The 18,202-nt window shown below is 35.3% G+C and overlaps 1 protein-coding gene across 1 annotated transcript in view; it reads left to right on the top strand.

The window, feature by feature from the left end:
• The first annotated feature begins 14,598 nt into the window (after positions 1-14,598).
• LOC131800489 (tropomodulin-like) overlaps positions 14,599-18,202 on the top strand; it is a 75,292-nt gene continuing 71,688 nt past the window's right edge. The window contains exon 1 of the mRNA XM_059118755.1: positions 14,599-15,140. Within this exon, the coding sequence (XP_058974738.1) occupies positions 15,135-15,140 (6 nt within the window). The 5' untranslated portion in view covers positions 14,599-15,134. The remainder of the gene's footprint in view (positions 15,141-18,202) is intronic.

Here is an 18,202-nt window from a genome sequence, read left to right on the forward strand (position 1 = left end):
TCTATAGGAGAAGGCCATTACCTGGTCTTGTATAGAGGAAGGCAATATTATGGTTTTCTATAGAAGAAGACCACCTGGTCTTCTATAGAAGAAATCCTAGTTTTCTTCCCAAGAAGATATTCTGGTCTCCTAAAGACGAAACGCCTAGTCTTCTTCTTTAGATTTCTTTAGAAGAAAATCTTCTTCTATTTCCCTACAGAAAAAGACCTCTTAGCCTTCTACAGAAGAAGACATATTGGTCCTCGTTAGAAGAAAACCATTTGGTTTTCTGTAGTTAAAGAACTAGTTGTTATCTCCAGTAGAGGACCTTCTGGTCATGCCCAGTAGAAGACCTTGTAGTCTTCGTTTTTTCCTAAAGAAAAATATCTTTTGGTTTTTCATAGACGAAAACCTTCTATAGTAGAAGACGTTTCGTCTTCTACGATAGAATATCTTCTGGCTTTCTTTATAAGAGTAAAAACTTATATTCTTCATCAAATGAAGGAGATCTTCTGGGTTTCTTTAAGAAACATTCTGGTCCGATCTTCTCTTATAGTGGATCTTCTGGTCGGGTCCACTCCAGTAGAAAACCTTCTTGTCTTCTAGTCTTCTATAGTAAAAGACCTTCTTGTCTTCTATAGTACAAGACCTTCTAGTATTGTCTACTGAAAGGACTTCTATTCTTTTCTAGTTGAAGGCCTTACCTTCTTCTCTAGTAGAAAACCATATGATTTTCTATAGTAGAAGTCCATGTGGTATTCTATAATAGAACACCATCTAGAGTTACTTATGTGTGGTTTTATGGAGAGAAGTTACGCATCTTCTTAAATCGTTCATCCTTACCTGGATCTCCGTTATACCAAAACTTCGTTGCTTCAATTTGAAAAATGAGTTTCCATGTAATGATTTTTATTGCCCTGTACATGTGTTGGTGTTATGCGTTCATTTTACTTTTTAGACTTACTGACTGTTTGTTTGACTGTCTCCCGCCTGCCTGCCAAAGTCTATGCTATTCTAAAACGGGAAACGATGTCAAACTTCCTTCCGCTTTCTCTGCAGTGCTGATTCAAGTGGTGTTGTTGTTATTTTTTTTCTCCTGACATTTCAATTGACACAATGACGCTGCAATGACATGATGATGTTGTTGGTAAACAAAATAATTACTATTTCTATGCTAGCATTGTTGTTGTTTTTCGAAGCGAAAAGACATTACCTGACATGATTAACTAACAACTCAAATCGCATTTCAATTGGCAATTTCAATCACTAATCAAATGGGGCCAATCAATTGTCAATGGCAAATTTTAATTTCGTTTTTGCAATTGAGTTGTTTGGAGCGGCGGTGGTGGTGGTGGTGGTGATGGTAATCTGTTACACAGATATACGCAACGACACACATGTACAGTCAACCATATGACGTTTGTATCCTTTTTTGTTAGACATTCCACGAGAAGCATTGATCAGCTGCTATTTTAACCACAAAAGCGGCTATAAAACATGGAGTTGCAGGGGAGTTTTATGGCTGAATTTTAAACCATTTGTCGCCGCCATTGGCTTGGTTGTTGAATAAAGTCTACAGTGCAGACAATGCTCAGGTGTTTTCTGGGGCATTACCTTTAACAGATTTTAAAATTCCAGCACGTAGCCCATAACCTTTATCGAGATTGAGTTCAATTTACGCCGACGAAAATCATTTAAAAAGTATTCCGTTAAAGGTTACTCTCCGGCCTTATCATATTCTACGTTTTTTACCCTGAGGCTGGTGTTGGTGATTGAAGAATATAAATGTTTTTTGCCATTTTATTGTTATTGTTGGAGGTTTTTTTTCCTATTGCTGCTGTTTAACAATTTATGTGGTAATTGTACACTTTTTCAGCCCATTTATCTTCTCCTTCCTTGGTGCAATGACCCGGAAGGTGGCGATGGTGGTGGTGGTGGTGGCGCGGACTTGTGGTATGGTAATGGTCATAAAGAAATACTTAAAATGAATGAGCTACACGTTCATATTTTCACTTTCGCAAAACAAATTTTCATTTCGCTTTGAGCTCATCAGCAGACAATCGTTTTCGTTTAAGTTACGAAAAAATGAACATGTATAGGCTTGTATCTAGTGAGCGGCAATGAAGGTTATTTCTTGTGCCTAAAGGATAAAGGCATACGCTTTTGAAAGTTGTGTCGATTGAGAGAAATTTCGTTATTAAATGCTTAGAGGTTTTCCTGAAATTCAAATGTCTATACCTTTATTAAATGTTCGAATAATTGCCTCTTAAAACTGAACAGTTTTTGAGGACCTCAGACTTTTCTGCTTAGAAAGAGTTTTTTTTATTTTATGAATTTAGACTTTATGGTATTCTTAATTAAATAGCTTTAAAGTTTTCTGGTCATTCGCATAGGAAGTTCAACAAGTAAAAAAACATTAAGTTCGACCGGGTCGAACTTTTAATGACCTCCACCAATTCTGACCAACAAACACCAATTTTTAGATATATTCTTGGGAAAATGTGGCTAAAAACATCAAAACGTGAACAACGTGAATCTATACATACAATGTTTCGGAGCTAAAAAAATTAGGACACTCAAATACCAATTTGCAGATACAGTTATATGAGAGCTATACCAAAAAGTGGACCTATAAACACAATGTTTCGCCACCGCAGCCAAAGCCCATTAATACCAAATTTTAGAAAAATCCGTGAAAAAATGGAGCAAAAATCATCAAAATACCAAACATCGGGAGGTACCGTTATATGGGGCTATACCAAAGCGTGGACCTATACATACAATATTTCGCCACACAAACCAGGACCCATTATGACCTACAAATACCAATTTCTAGTCAAATCCGTGAAAAAATGTGGCAAAAATCATCAAAATACCGAATATCGAGAGCTTCCGTTATATGGGGACTATACCAAAACGTATATATATGAATATATATACTTTATGGGTTCTACGAGGAATATTTAGGGATGTTACAATCGGAATGACAAAGTTAATATACCCTCCTTTCCAAGGTGGAGGATATAACTAGGACTTGAACAGTAGAGTGACTATCATAACAACTGTTTAACATCTGGAAGAGATTTTCAACTTATCGTTAAGAAGCAAATTGAAACGAATCCACAGGGATTCGTATCTGTTACGGAATTTTCATACGGACATAGCTCGGAAATGCTCGCCCTAAATTTAAATATAAACTGAAACTCCCTCCAATTAGAGTGGAAGTATTTTTGCGAATAAAAGCAAGTAAAATAGAATATTACATTCACCAGCAACATTTAGAAAGTAACTCAGGTAATAATATGTCTTTATATGCCAAAATCTCCGTATTCGGAGGTATGCGTCGTTTGTGTTATCCACCCAATCCAAATTTCAAACATTTATGTAAAAAAGTTGGCTACAATCATCAAAATTCCGAATATCGGATCGAATATAGAACCTATAGAAAAACGTTATTGACTTATATAAAAATTGTTGTATATAAACAGAAAAACCCATTACGGAATTCAAATGCGGAATTTGTATTTATTCTATAAGAAAAGTTAGCTAAAATTATCGAAATACCGAGTATCGGGAAGTACATTTTTATGGGGGCTATAGGAAGACGTGGACCTGCATGGACCATGTTCTGCTACAGTACATGCAATTCATTATGAGCTATAAATGCCGAGTGGAAAACTGTATAGATGTTCTGGCACAGGAGGTTGAATATATTGAATACCAAATTTTAAACTTTTGAGTTAGAAAATGTGGCTAAAATCGGCTGAATATAAATACAATTACAGGGTAAGATGAAAAAACTGCAACCAATTTCAGACTGCTGTCATTTCTAATCCACTCTTCCAACAGCTAAAATTATTAAAATTATTCCAGTGACAACTCATTATATTGTTTACAAGCGTACAGAACCATTTTGGTGAGAATTATCCAGAAAAAAAGTTATTCGTGATGGAATTCAAGCGTGACATTGTGATATCTTCATATTTGGATGGAAAACCACAAGTTGCTATCGTTAGTGCACTCCAGCATTTAAAAGTAAATAAATATATTTTTTCTCGTACCATCGCTCGTTACCGTGATACTGGTAGCGTAGCCCGACGTCAAGGAAGTGGACGGAAGAACATCAGCAGAAATGGTTTGAAAAATAAAGAAGCAACTTGATCGAAATCCCCGTCGCAGTGGCCGAAAAATGGCTCTTGAGTTGAACATATCGCAATATTCCGTTAGGCAAATATTGAAAAATGAGCTCGGGATAAAGCCAAAAAGTGCAAAAACTTACACCGCTACAGAAAGAAAATAGACTCAAAAGAGCTAAAGAGTTGCTTCGCTTGGCCGAAAGTGGTGAACTGCCGAATTTTGTTTTCTTCGATGAGAAAACATTCCTTGTCCAGCAGTTTTTAAACAAACAAAATCATCATGTTTACTTGCCAAGGAGGCGGAAAATGTGTACCTTCGCATTTCCACCAGAACTCAAGCGCCGGCTATGGTGATGGCATGGGCCGCCATAACAGCCGATGTTCGCTCTCCGCTCGTATTAATCGACCATGGCAGTGGCATCAGAATAAATGCCGAATATTATCGCTGGAGGGTGTATTATAGCCTTGGGCACGCAAAAATTTTAGCCGCAGACCTTGGAAATTTCAGCAGCATCGCATTCAGCACACGCCACCCAAGAATGTTTACATAATGAGGTTGCTCGCTTCATTTCCAATGCACAATGACCACAAATATCTCCGGATACCAATCCGTTGGACTATTGCGTCTGCAGTATTTTGGAAAGGCTAGCACTAAAAAGTACCAAAGTGTCGATCACCTCAAGCAAGCGCTTCGGCGGAAATGGGCCAAAATCCCGCAGAGCAACATTCGGGCAGCGTGTGACGGTTTCATTGGCCGTTTGAAGGCCATAATTCGTGGCAAAATTGACCAATTCGAACAAATCCAAACTTATTCTCAAAATTTCATGCTATTTCCGACATTTTTTGCTTTCATTCAATAAAATTAAAAAAAAAATTGTAAAAATTATGGCATTTGTCTTTGTTGTAGTTTTTTATGTCACCCTGTATATGGGGGATATACAAAAACGTTATAGCTCATCTTCGAACTTGACCTGAATGCAGACGAAAAACAACTGTATTACATGCCTTTTGGATTTTAGCGTAATTACAATAAACCCATATGGCTGAATCGACCTAGAATTTGTACTCTGATCAAGAATATATACTTTGTAGGGTCTTAAATGATTATTTCGATGAGTTACCAATGGAATGACAAACATAACAGGTTTATGGAGGGTAAAAAAATTAGGGTATACTAATTTTTTCTTTGTCACTCGAATAAGAGAGACCATGCTTTGCTCGCTATCTAATGTGAGTAGAATATCTACGAAACTCTCTCCCGAATTCGAATTAAAAACCGAAATCGTAGACCAATAAGACCAACTAATTTTTAAGAATACTCTGTATTGCTACAATTAAAGCTAAGACAGGAAATTGTCTGTGCTGGTCCACGTCTTCGTATGGCCCCCATATATACCATCCACGTCGTCGTATAGACCCTAATATAACGGCTACTTTCGGTATTTTTGAGATTTAAATAGAACTTTTAACGGATTTTATTTTTTGAAAATTGCCAAATTCGTTCCAAATGGTGAAGGGTATTCAAGCTTTTTTACTTGTTTCTGTAATTAGTTTTTACACATGCTTCTCCGACATCTAATTAATAGAATTTATGTTTTTTTCTTCTACTTCCAGGTGAGTTTCGACCTTTTAAGATGCATTATACTATTTCAGCGTAAGTTTTAAAATAATCGAAAGCCATGTATAGAAGTCTGCCTTACTAAAATCGATTTACATAACTGTCGAATGGTTTCAGAAAAATAAATATGAATATGAATTTTAAAAATTAAAATTTAAATATCACCATCTAATGCCAACAAAAATTTCGTTTTTCCATGAAATTCAATGATGTTAAGCTGCTTTAAATCTAGTAAATCCCCTCACATTTTCATGTTAAACTTAAGCCAGTTAAACCCTTTATAAATAATACACCATATGTTTTGGCTGTGTTTGTGTAAACTTTTAATTGGATTTAACTTTCGAGAGAAAAAAAAAAAACATTTAAAACAAGTTGAAGTTCAAGGAAAATACCTGGCAGGTACACACAAATATTAAAAATATTTCAAGGCTTTTGTACTGCCTCAAGGCTACGAAAATACATTTGCTTAAATACGGAAATATTTCTGTCTCAGCAGCCAAGCCAGCAAATATAAAACCAGCTGAATTATTTTGAGCTGGTTTAACTCTCCTCCAAAAAAATAAACATCATCATCAGCCTTCAAGAGGCCATATAATTTTCCCAAAAAAAAAGAAAGAAAACAGAAACGAAACGAAACACATCAAAACCATTTGCTGCCCTCCAAATTTCCATTTTCCAACGCCACCATCATCGTCATCATCCTCATCACCATCGTCGTCATTTTTGTCGCCATTTAATACAACATCATTGTGCGTACTTTAGGTATTTTTATGATGTTTCTCTTACCGGTTTTAGTGTCATTTTAAAAATGCCTCTTTATACCAACCGAAACCCCTCCCAAACAAAATCTCTAATTTGGCACTTGAATACAAAAACCCATCTACTTTTAGCACTTCATGTGAGTGGTGGAAAGACAGTGTTAAGGCCCAAAATAAAAACCGTAAGGAAAAGTGAAAAGTAGGGCGGGGCCGACTATAAGATACCCTACACCACTATGCTTATTTGTAGAATTTATTTGAATTAAATAGAGGGAACTAATATAGTAGAATCATATCCATTTCTGAATAGATTTTCACCAAATTTGACGGAGGCATGTTAATCTTTTATACCAAATAGCATTGCTATAGAGTACCTTATATCACTTCGAGAAGGACTATATTAAAAAATATACATCGGAGCCGAGTTCCACAAAATGGAAACGTACGTCCCAAAATGCAATCCTTTTGGATGATATTAGCCATTTTTTGCACAATAAACCTGAAATCGGATTAAGGATATATATGGCGGCTATATCCAAATCTTAACCGTTTAACATAAAATTTGGCAAAGGCATTTCCGAGCTCTATAAGATATCTGGTGCCAAATATTATTGTTGTCGAATGCATATCAGGAATGTGAGGGACTTAAAGACCAAATCGGATGAAACATACATATATATATGGGAGCTATAGCTATATCTGAACCGATTTTCACCAAATTTGGTCATGGCAAAATTCAGGACATTTGGACTGATATTAGATATTTGGTGCACAATTAACCCGAAATAGGATGAAGATACAGGGTAAGATAAAAAACTGCAAAGAAGTCAAACGCCATAATTTTTACATGTTTTAAATTCTATTGAATGAAAACAAAAAATGTCGGAAATAGCATCAAATTTTAGAATAAGTTTAGATTTGTTCGAATTGGTCACCTTTGGCACGAATAATGGCCTTCAAACGACAAATGAAACCGTCACACGCTGCCCGAATGTTGCTCTGCGGTATGTTAGCTCATTCCCGGCGAAGCGCTTGCTTGAGGTGATCGACACTTTGGTATTTTTTAGTGCCAACCTTGCTTTCCAAAATACTCCAGACACAATAGTCCAACGGATTGGTATCCGGAGATTTTGGTGGCCCTTGTGCGCTGGAAATGAAGCGAGGAACCTAATTTTGAAACCATTCTTGGGTGGCGCGTGCTGAGTGCGATGGTGCTTAGTCCTGTTGGAACGTCCAAGGTCTGCGACCAAAATGTTTGCTTGCCCAAGGCTTTAATACACCCTGCAGAATATTTTCGGGATAATCTTTGACATTTATTCTGATGCCATGGTCGATTAATACGTGCGGAGAGCGGCCATCGGCTGTTATGGCGACCATCACCATGGCCAGCGCTTGAGTACTGGTGGCCACCGAAGGAGCACATTTTCAGCTGACCTCATTTTGTTTGTTTACAAACTGCTGGACAACGAACGTTTTCTCATCGGAGAAAACCAAATTCAGTTCAGCACTTTCGGCCAAGCGAAGCAACTCCTTAACTCTTTTGAGTCTATTTTCTTTCTGTTGCGATGTAAGTTCGTGACCTTTTTGGAATTTCAATGGACTTACCCCGAGCTTATTTCTCAATATTTGCCGAATGGAATATTGCGTTATGTTCAGCTCACGAGCCATTTTTCGGCCACTGAATTTGGTAGATCGTGCCAAAATTCAGGTCATTCGGACTGATATTAGCCATTTGGTGCACAATTAACTCAAAATCGGTTGAAGATATATATGGGAGCTATATCCAAATCTGAACCGATCTCGATAAAATTTGCCAAAGGTATTTGTGGGCTCTATCTGATATCTGGTGCCAAATATCATTGTTGTCAAATGCATATTACGAATGTGAGAGACTTAAAACCCCAAATCGGATAAAACATATGTATAGGAGCTATAGCTATATCTGAACCGATTGTCACCAAATTAGATATGCTTGCTTCTAGACTAAATTCGGTCGGATGTGCCATAAATTCAGGTCATTTGGACTTATATTGGCCATTTGGTGCACAATTATCCCGAAATACATGGTAGCTAAATCGATTCAGAAAGTAATTCTCAAAAAGTTATCCTCAAAAGTAACTATGGGTCTATCTCGCTACCTTTTCCATGTTACAAACAAATCTACACAGACATAATACCATTACCACTATGTGGTGTAGGGTATAATTACTTGGTTTAGTCTGTCGCAATCGTGATGGAGAGTATGTTTTCAAAGTAGGCTTAGAAATTGTATGTCTATTATCAGAACCGAAAGACCATACACTCTTCTTTCGGAGGCAGTTACCTCCCACAGACAAAGTCAGTCCTAATTCGTTTCTCTCACATTTCATTGCCTAAATGCAATGCTCCGAATCTCATTACGGAATGGAATGCGTCACATTTAAGGTCTTTGTTTTATATCAGTGTTTGTCATATCCTGCTTAGGAAGACATCTCCACATCATCATCACCATCATCCCGTCTTCGTCCCATACCGTAGCATCAAGCAGGGCAATAAACGTTTTAAAGCATTTCATTTGAGCACTTCTTGCCTCATGTTTACAGGTAAATTGTTTTATTATTTTTATTATTATTATTTTCTGGAGCTTCTTCTCCAACTCGAAACGAACGAACGAACAGCAACAACAACAGACGGCTACATTGGCATCCTTAATGTTGTTGTTCGTTGTTTTGTTTTGTTTCTGTAGTGGATGTCTTAGACTCCTGGCTGGCATTGTTATATCTTTTAATGGCTTTTCGTTGGTATTTCATAATGACTTTTAATTATTTTTAATAAATCGTTTAAATGGTTCATAATTTAATTTTATGTCTTCTTTTGCACAATACACACAAATGTAATAACTGTTTTACAACCGAGGAGGATTACATTGTCGGGTACATGGGAATCTAATTGAATTTAAATAAATTGTTATTCAAAATAGAGAATAGTAATAGAAATTTAAATGAAATGGGTTTGAATATTGTACTCCAGGGGTGGGAAATCCAATATAGAGAATGGTTACATTTAAATTTTGTAAATAATAATAAGCCAAGTTGAGCGTGGCTATGTTACGCTTATCCAAATGTGAGCTGTCGAGTTTTGCTCTAATTAGAATTATAACAGTTTACAAAAATGTAAAGTTGTTAAGTTGGTTTAGCAAAGACATGACCCACGCAAGGAAGAATTTTGATCTATTCTATTATCAAAGACACACACACACACGTCAGAACAGTGTTGTATAACGTATGTTATTTTTACCTATCGATGTTAGTTGTGTTTTAGTTGTACCTATAGTCTTTATGTAGGTTGAGTTGGCCTTAAACAGGGTTCCAGAACCTGCAAGAAAATCCGTTTAGTTGTAACAAATTGCACATTTTGGCAGCAACTTTTGTCTTAGATCTTTAGGAACTCAAATACGAAATTTCAAAAAATTTCGGTGAATATTGAACCGAATATAGGCAGGTACCGTTATATGGGGCCTATACGAAAACCTGGACCTGTTTAGACAATTTTCTGTCAAAGACTGTAATTTTCTTTACGAACTCTAAATATGAAATCTGAGAGAACTCCAGCGAAAATGTCGCTAAAATCATAAAAATACCGAATATGGAGAGGTACCGATATATGGAGGCTATACGAAGACCTGTACCTGCATTGACAATTTTCTGTCACTGTCTGTAGTACCTGTTCAGAACTCAAAATAGGAAATTTCAAACGGTTTTGCATAAAAAAATCGTCAAAATACCGGATCGAAGACCTGGACCTGCATAGACAATTTTCTGTCACAGGTTGTAGTACCTATTAGGAACTTCAATTATGCAATTTCGGTGAATATTGTAACAAGTTCGATGAGGATTGTACCTAAAATCGTCAAAATACCGAATATAGATAGGGGGGTACCGATATATGGGGACAATACGAATACCTGGACCTACATAGACAATTTTCTGTCGTAGACTGTAGTTCTCATTACGAAATCTAAATAGGAAATTTAAAACGACTCCGGTGAATAATGTCCCTAATATCGGGGGTACTGTTGTATGGTGGCTATACGATTTTGGGGACCTATATAGACAATTCTCTTTCAACCTTGTTGCTTAGAAAGAACTTCTTGTGTGAATTTTCAAACAATCCCATTGAAAATGTAGGTAAAATTATGATTATACCGAATAAAGGGAGGTACCGTTATATGGGGGATATATCGTGGACCTATGTAGACAATACTCTTCTAGGGGGTAAACTCAGAAGAAACTCCTTGTGAGGAGTTTCAGAAAATTTCATTAAAAATTTGGCTACAATCATCAAAATATCGAATATCGGGGGTACCGTAATATGGGCAAAGACATAGAAGTGTAAAGATAGGACAAGACAGAGTAAAATATGGCAACCCTGTGAAAAATGCCTCTGTTGTTATGATATCGTAACAACATAGTTAACAATGTTAAGCAATTTAAACCGCTAAGGCAGTATGCAATTATTTGGGAAGGTATATGGAATAGAATTTTGAAACCAATATTTTGGATTATCCAAATTTGTATTTGTCATTCTTTCCTATAATTGTGTTTTTTATATTAACTTGCCTCTGTCATGAGCTGTTATTCAAGGTAGTAAAGCCACAAACCATTTGTTCAGAATGCATTTTGTCTAGTAATAATGCATTTGACAACAATGATATTTGGCACCAGATATCAGATAGAGCCCACAAAGACCTTTGGCAAATTTTATCGAGATCGGTTCAGATTTGGATATAGCTCCCATATATATCTTCAACCGATTTTGAGTTAATTGTGCACCAAATGGCTAATATCAGTCCGAATGACCTGAATTTTGGCACGATCTACCAAATTCAGTGGCCGAAAAATGGCTCGTGAGCTGAACATAACGCAATATTCCATTCGGCAAATATTGAGAAATGAGCTCGGGGTAAGTCCATTGAAATTCCAAAAAGGTCACGAACTTACATCGCAACAGAAAGAAAATAGACTCAAAAGAGTTAAGGAGTTGCTTCGCTTGGCCGAAAGTGCTGAACTGAATTTGGTTTTCTCCGATGAGAAAACATTCGTTGTCCAGCAGTTTGTAAACAAACAAAATGAGGTCAGCTGAAAATGTGCTCCTTCGGTGGCCACCAGTACTCAAGCGCTGGCCATGGTGATGGTCGCCATAACAGCCGATCTCCGCTCTCCGCACGTATTAATCGACCATGGCATCAGAATAAATGCCAAAGATTATCCCGAAAATATTCTGCAGGGTGTATTAAAGCCTTGGGCAAGCAAACATTTTGGTCGCAGACCTTGGACGTTCCAACAGGACTAAGCACCATCGCACTCAGCACGCGCCACCCAAGAATGGTTTCAAAATTAGTTTCCTCGCTTCATTTCCAGCGCACAAGGGCCACCAAAATCTCCGGATACCAATCCGTTGGACTATTGTGTCTGGAGTATTTTGGAAAGCAAGGTTGGCACTAAAAAATACCAAAGTGTCGATCACCTCAAGCAAGCGCTTCGCCGGGAATGAGCTAACATACCGCAGAGCAACATTCGAACACCGTGTGACGGTTTCATTTGTCGTTTGAATGCCATAATTCGTGCCAAAGGTGACCAATTCGAACAAATCTAAACTTATTCTAAAATTTGATGATGTTTCCGACATTTTTTGCTTTCATTCAATAAAATTAAAAAAAATGTCAAAATTATGGCGTTTGAATTTGTTGCAGTTTTATATCTCACCCCGTATATCTTCGTTCGATTTCAAGTAGTTGGTCACGAAATGTGTGATATTATTCTAAAATTGAATGCATTTTAGCAGAGGCTATCAAATTCAGTCTAGAAGTAAGTATTTGGAGGAAATAAGATAAGATATAGCCTCCATTTACATATATGTTTTATCCGATGTTGTTCCTAAGTTTCCTAAAACCGTAATATACAATACAACAGATGACAATTTATTAAAAATAAACCAGACAAAAATTGCATACTTTAAATGACTTTGGATAATTTAGGCCAAAATGAAGCAGAAAACCAAACTCGTTCGTATATTATGTCATATAATAATAATAATAATAATAATAATAATAATAATAATAATAATAATAATAATAATAATAATAATAATAATAATAATATCATAATAACACTGTGTGACAAAAAGTCAACATTTTCTATTATTATATTTTTATACCCTACACCATAATATAGAGGGTATATTAAGTTTGCCATTCCGTTTGTAACACTTCAAATACCATTTCAAATTTGGTATTTGAAGTTCATAATGGATACTACAGCCTATGACAGAAAATTGTCTGTGGAGGTACACGTTTTGGTACAGCCTCCATATAATAGTACCTCCCTATATACGGTATTTTGATAATTTTAGATACATTATTCACCGATTTTTTTCAAGTTTCGCATTTGAATATTGTAATGGCTTATGACAAAAGTTTCCTATGCAGATCCACGTCATCGTATAGACCCTAATATAACGGCTACAGTCGGTATTTTGAAGATTTTAACAGAATTTTTAACGTTTTTTTTTTTTTTGAAAATTGCCAAATTCGTTCCATATGAAGGGAATGCAAAGGCTCGGCCGAACATACAGCTTTTATATTTAAAAAACTCGAATTTTTTTGACAAATATTTGAAATGTTTAAGAAAAATCTCGATTTTTTGTAGCCTATAAATGGGTACGTAAAATTTGGTTAAAACCGGTTCAGATATAGATCTCATATATCTGTTTCTCGACACAATATTAAGTCTAATGGCTCAACGCTCTTAATGCATTTAGCCCTAAGTCCATAACTGAAATGAAGAATCTAATACCGTTTTTGTCAATAAGGAATTTTTTACACTTAATATCAAAAATATTTTGTGTAAAGAATGGATATGGGAAGTCAGGTAAACAGCGAATCGTGGACGCTGTTTGTTTAGAATTTAAACTTTAAATTGTAAAGAGCATGAGTGGGTTAAATAATTGTTTGGAAACATGAAAGAAACATTATATCGTTTATGTGGAATAGGTAATGTGAAATACTATACCGTCATAAATATTATTACTATTTATGGCATATTTATAACCCTTTTCATCAGGTTGAGAAAAATCCCAACATATTTAGGTGTTCATAGAATAGTAATTTTACCTGAATAATGTGGAATCAGCGAGAATTGTTAGTATTTTATTAATATATTACATAAATTCTTCTTTTTGTCAAACACAAAAAATAGTTACAAATTTCCGGGGAAAACCAGACTGACCATATTTCAAAAATAAAGAATCCATAACACCTAAAATCTACTTTACAAAATATCTACTTTCATTTATTATTTATTTTAAATCAACTTTTATGATCCGATTACGGTGAGTCATTTAAGGGAATTTCGTCTGTAAACATGTTTACATGTTTCGTTTCCATGCATTCCACTAGAATACGCACAAACCACATTTGTTATCGATAACATCGGTAGCTTAAATTATCAATCTTGTTTTCCAGTTGATTTTTGTTATTTGCTTTCTTGCTTTCAATTGTGTGGAGAAAATTAGTGTAAAATTTAGACGTTTGTATATCATGCAACCATACCAAGCTGCTTACGTAATCTTTACTGAATGTTCTATGTTTTCATAAAACGCCTTATTAAAATTGGCAACTTCTTTGATTATACGTCAAATAAATGACGAAGAGAAGCTGGCTTAATATATTTTTCGACAAAAATCGATTTTAATTTTTTGGACGAGTAGTTTAGCCACAGATTGACAATTTTTTACTAATTGATATGTGTTATTACAAGAATAGAATGTTAGAACAAAAAGCGTTAAGTCTACTGTACCGACACCACAATCAGGCGTTTTACGGAGCTTCGTCATTTATTTATTGAATATTATCATATTAATTAAGAATCTAAACAACGCGATCAATAAAAACAAGTTTGGTGTAAATAAGGCTTAATAAATGTATTACACATCGATCGTATGAAGATCTATTATCCCAAAATCGATTACAGAATAGTATACTTTTCGATTTTCATCATCTACTTCGATTATCAGAATTTTCAACACCAAAAGTCGAAAGTCGACTTAAGTATCCCTACTTCAGTTATATTTGTGATTTGAGTGTGAGTGCACGCGAGTTTCGTCGAGTCCGTCATATTTTCTTCTTTTACCGAAAAGAGCTGGCAATGATATCGAATTAAAAGCACAATAACATAAGCATTTATTAATGAATTAAACATTCCATGAAGTATTTATTTATTTATAAAGACACAAGCCAATTGTTCAACAAAAGCCTACTTTTAATCTCGTTAATAGAGAATAACTTTTTGTGTTGTCTTGTGAAGATAATAAACAAACGAACAAATAAAATACAAAGTCAACGCCCAAAATATTAATTTTTCTTACAAAGAATAATTATTTCACAATAAAGAAGTTCTCAAAGTGCAATATTTTTTACATAATTCCATAAAAAACAAACATAACACTAGTTTCATATAGAAACTTGAAAAAAAAAAGTGAGATTAACTTGAAATAAAAAAGAAATCGTGAAAAAAGGTCAATAGAACAAGAAAAACGAGACATATTCCAGTGAAGCAAAAGAACCAGAGAAATAACAAAACACCCAAACTAAAATACAAGAGAATCATGGAGGTTAGTTAATAACTAAAAAGATGTTATTCTTAATTCTTTAATAATATTAATATTTTCTTAATTAGAGTTTATTTTGTTATTGTTTTTTTGTGTTTCTTTTCTACGACGGCGGCGACATAAAGTCCCACAAAAGAAAAATTATTATTGGGATTACGTCAGTTTTTGTTCTCATATTGTTGTCCTTTTCTCTCCTGTGCTGTGAATATTGCCCATTGGGTTCTATTGAGAGATAGAGAAGTTGTCATGAGAATTGCCGGATAAAAACATAACATCGATGAAGATGATGACGACGACCACGATGGGGTTGATGTTTATGGTTTCATATTGTGTGTCAGTGTGTATATTTATTATTGCTTTTGTTACCACTGTTACTTTTCTCTCACGTTCCTCTCTCTCTCTTTCTCTGTTATTGTTGTGTCAATGAAGAATACCGGGTGGGAGATAAGGTTTTTACATTTTTGTTGTTGTTTGGGTATTGCTATATTCGGGTGTGCGTAAACAAAACACAGTTGGAATTATAATTTGTAATGAAAGGAAGTTGTGGGATGTGCACAGAACGTGATTGTAGAAATAAATGAAGAAGATACATACATTTTAGAAATCTACCTGACAAATTGAGGGTTGGAAAAGTGAGAGATAAAAAACAATGTTATTTAGATTAAAATTATCGGCAGGTATTTCACAGTCGTGCTACTTTCGCAGTTCTAATCAAATTTTTGTACCCAAAACAGTAAAATTTACCCAGATTTATATGAACCACACAATTTTATAAGATTTTTCGCACAAGGTTATTCTTAAGTTTATTGCGGGAATACAGAGAGCTCCTTGAAATGTGTATGCCTGTGGAAATAAGAAGATAACGTTAGACTTTATATATACAGGGTGAGATAAAAAACTGTAACAAAGTCAAACACTATAATTTTTATTATTTTTTTACCTTATTGAATGAAAGCAAGAAATGTCGGAAATAGCATCAAATTTTAAAATAAGTATAGATTTGGTCGAATTGATCACCTTTGGCACGAATTATGGCCTTCAAACGGCCAATGAATTTTATTGCCATTCTTGGGTGGCGAGTGCTGAGTCCTGTTGTAATTTTTAAGGTCTGCGGCCAAAATGTTTGCGTACCAAATACTTAAATAACCCACCAGAATATTTTCGCTGTAATATTCGGCATTTATTCTGATGCCACGGTCGATTAATACGAGCGGCTAGCGACCATCGGTTGTTATGGGGGCTCACACCATTACCATGGCCGGCGTTTTAGTTCTGGTGGTCAACCCAAGGTGCACATTTTCAGCTGACCTCTTTGGCAAGTAAATACGATCATTTTGTTTGATTACAAACTGCTGGACAACGAATGTTTTCTCATCGAAGAAAACCAAATTCGGCAGTTCACCACTTTCGGCCAAGCGAAGCTCTCTAACTCTTTTGAGTCCATTTTCTTTCTGTTGCGGTGTAAGTTCTTGCACTTTTTGGAACTTCAATGGCTCATTTTTCAATATTTGCCGAATGGAATATTGGGATATGTTCAGCTCAAGAGCCATTTTTTGCCACTGCGATGCGTGTTTCGATCAAGTCGCTTCTTTACTTTTGAAGCATTTCTGCTGATGTTGCTGTTTTCTTCCGTCCACTTCCTTGACGTCGGCCTACGCTACAAGCATCGCGGTAACGAGCGATGGTACAAAAGATTTATTCACATTCAAATGCTGGAGTGCTCTAACGAAAGTCATTTGTGGTTTTCCAGCCAAATATAAATAAATCACACTATCAGGCTTGAATTCCATCGCGAATACTTTTTTCTTCTACCATAATTCCTTCTTTAATTCTGCCATAATTTTTCCATACAAATAGTGTATATAGAAATGCTGAAGCTTTTTCCAGGGTAACTTTAATTTAATAAGACTCATAATTTTCCCCTTTTAAAAACAAGGTTTGTGGTAAACTGTAATGACATTTTTACTTTTTTTTCTACAAATGTTTCTTTGGAAAGTAAACCCGTTTTGCGGTTCCTTCCAATGGGTAGTAAAAGTGAGAGTCTTGATTATGGTGGAAATAATTAAAATGTTGAAGGTTCTACTAAAGTTGAGGTTATTGTATTTTCTCTTTTGTTTCATATTTCAATGCTTAAACCTTCATAAAAAATACAAAAAGTATTTTTAATACTTGAATCTGGCAGTAAAAAAAAAAATTAAAAATAGAGTGGAAGTTTACCCAGTTATCGTTTTTGTAGTCTTTTTATATACCCTCAACCAATTGTTTCAAAATTGATATTTGAAGTTCGAAATGGATACTGCTGCCTATGAGAAAAAATTGTCTGTGCAGGTCCACGTCTTCGTATAGCCCCCATATAACGGCGCCTCCCGATATTTGGTACTTTGATGATTTTATCTATATTTTTCACCGATTCTTTTTTCAAGTTTCGCATTTGAATATTGTAATGGCGTATGACAAAAGTTGCCTATGCAGGTCCACCGTAGACTATAATATAATGGCTACATTCGGTATTTTTAAGATTTTAACAGAATTTTTGACCGATCTTATTTTTGAAAATTACCAAATTCATTCCAAATGGTGGAAGGTATTAAAAGTTCGGGCCGCCGTACTTACAGCTTTTTTACATGTTAAGTTTCGTATTTGAATATTGTATTGATCTATGACAAAAGTTGCCCATGCAGGTCCACGTCTTCGTATAGACCCCAATATAACGGCTATGTTTGGTATTTTTAAGATTTTAACAGAATCTTTAACTGATTTCATTTTTAGAAAATTTCCAAATTGTGTAGGCTTTTTACCTCTTTTTCCCATTTTTTCTTCGTTACAAACAAATATCCTGTTTTGTGTTAACATTTCTACACCAACATCCTGCTGTTATGTACATGTTAACATGTTGTTTAACAGCCTCAAAGCAATATTTACTTGATATCATCGACGACATGAAACAGCCACATTAAATTGCTTCAATATAACGTCATCGTCGCCATCATCATGAGTAATTTCGATTCAATATTTGCTACATGTTGCTACAGCTTCGACGTATACCATTTTATAAAGCATGCGAA

This window comes from Musca domestica, unplaced genomic scaffold (assembly GCF_030504385.1).
Source record: "Musca domestica strain aabys unplaced genomic scaffold, Musca_domestica.polishedcontigs.V.1.1 130, whole genome shotgun sequence".
NCBI lineage: Eukaryota > Metazoa > Arthropoda > Insecta > Diptera > Muscidae > Musca > Musca domestica.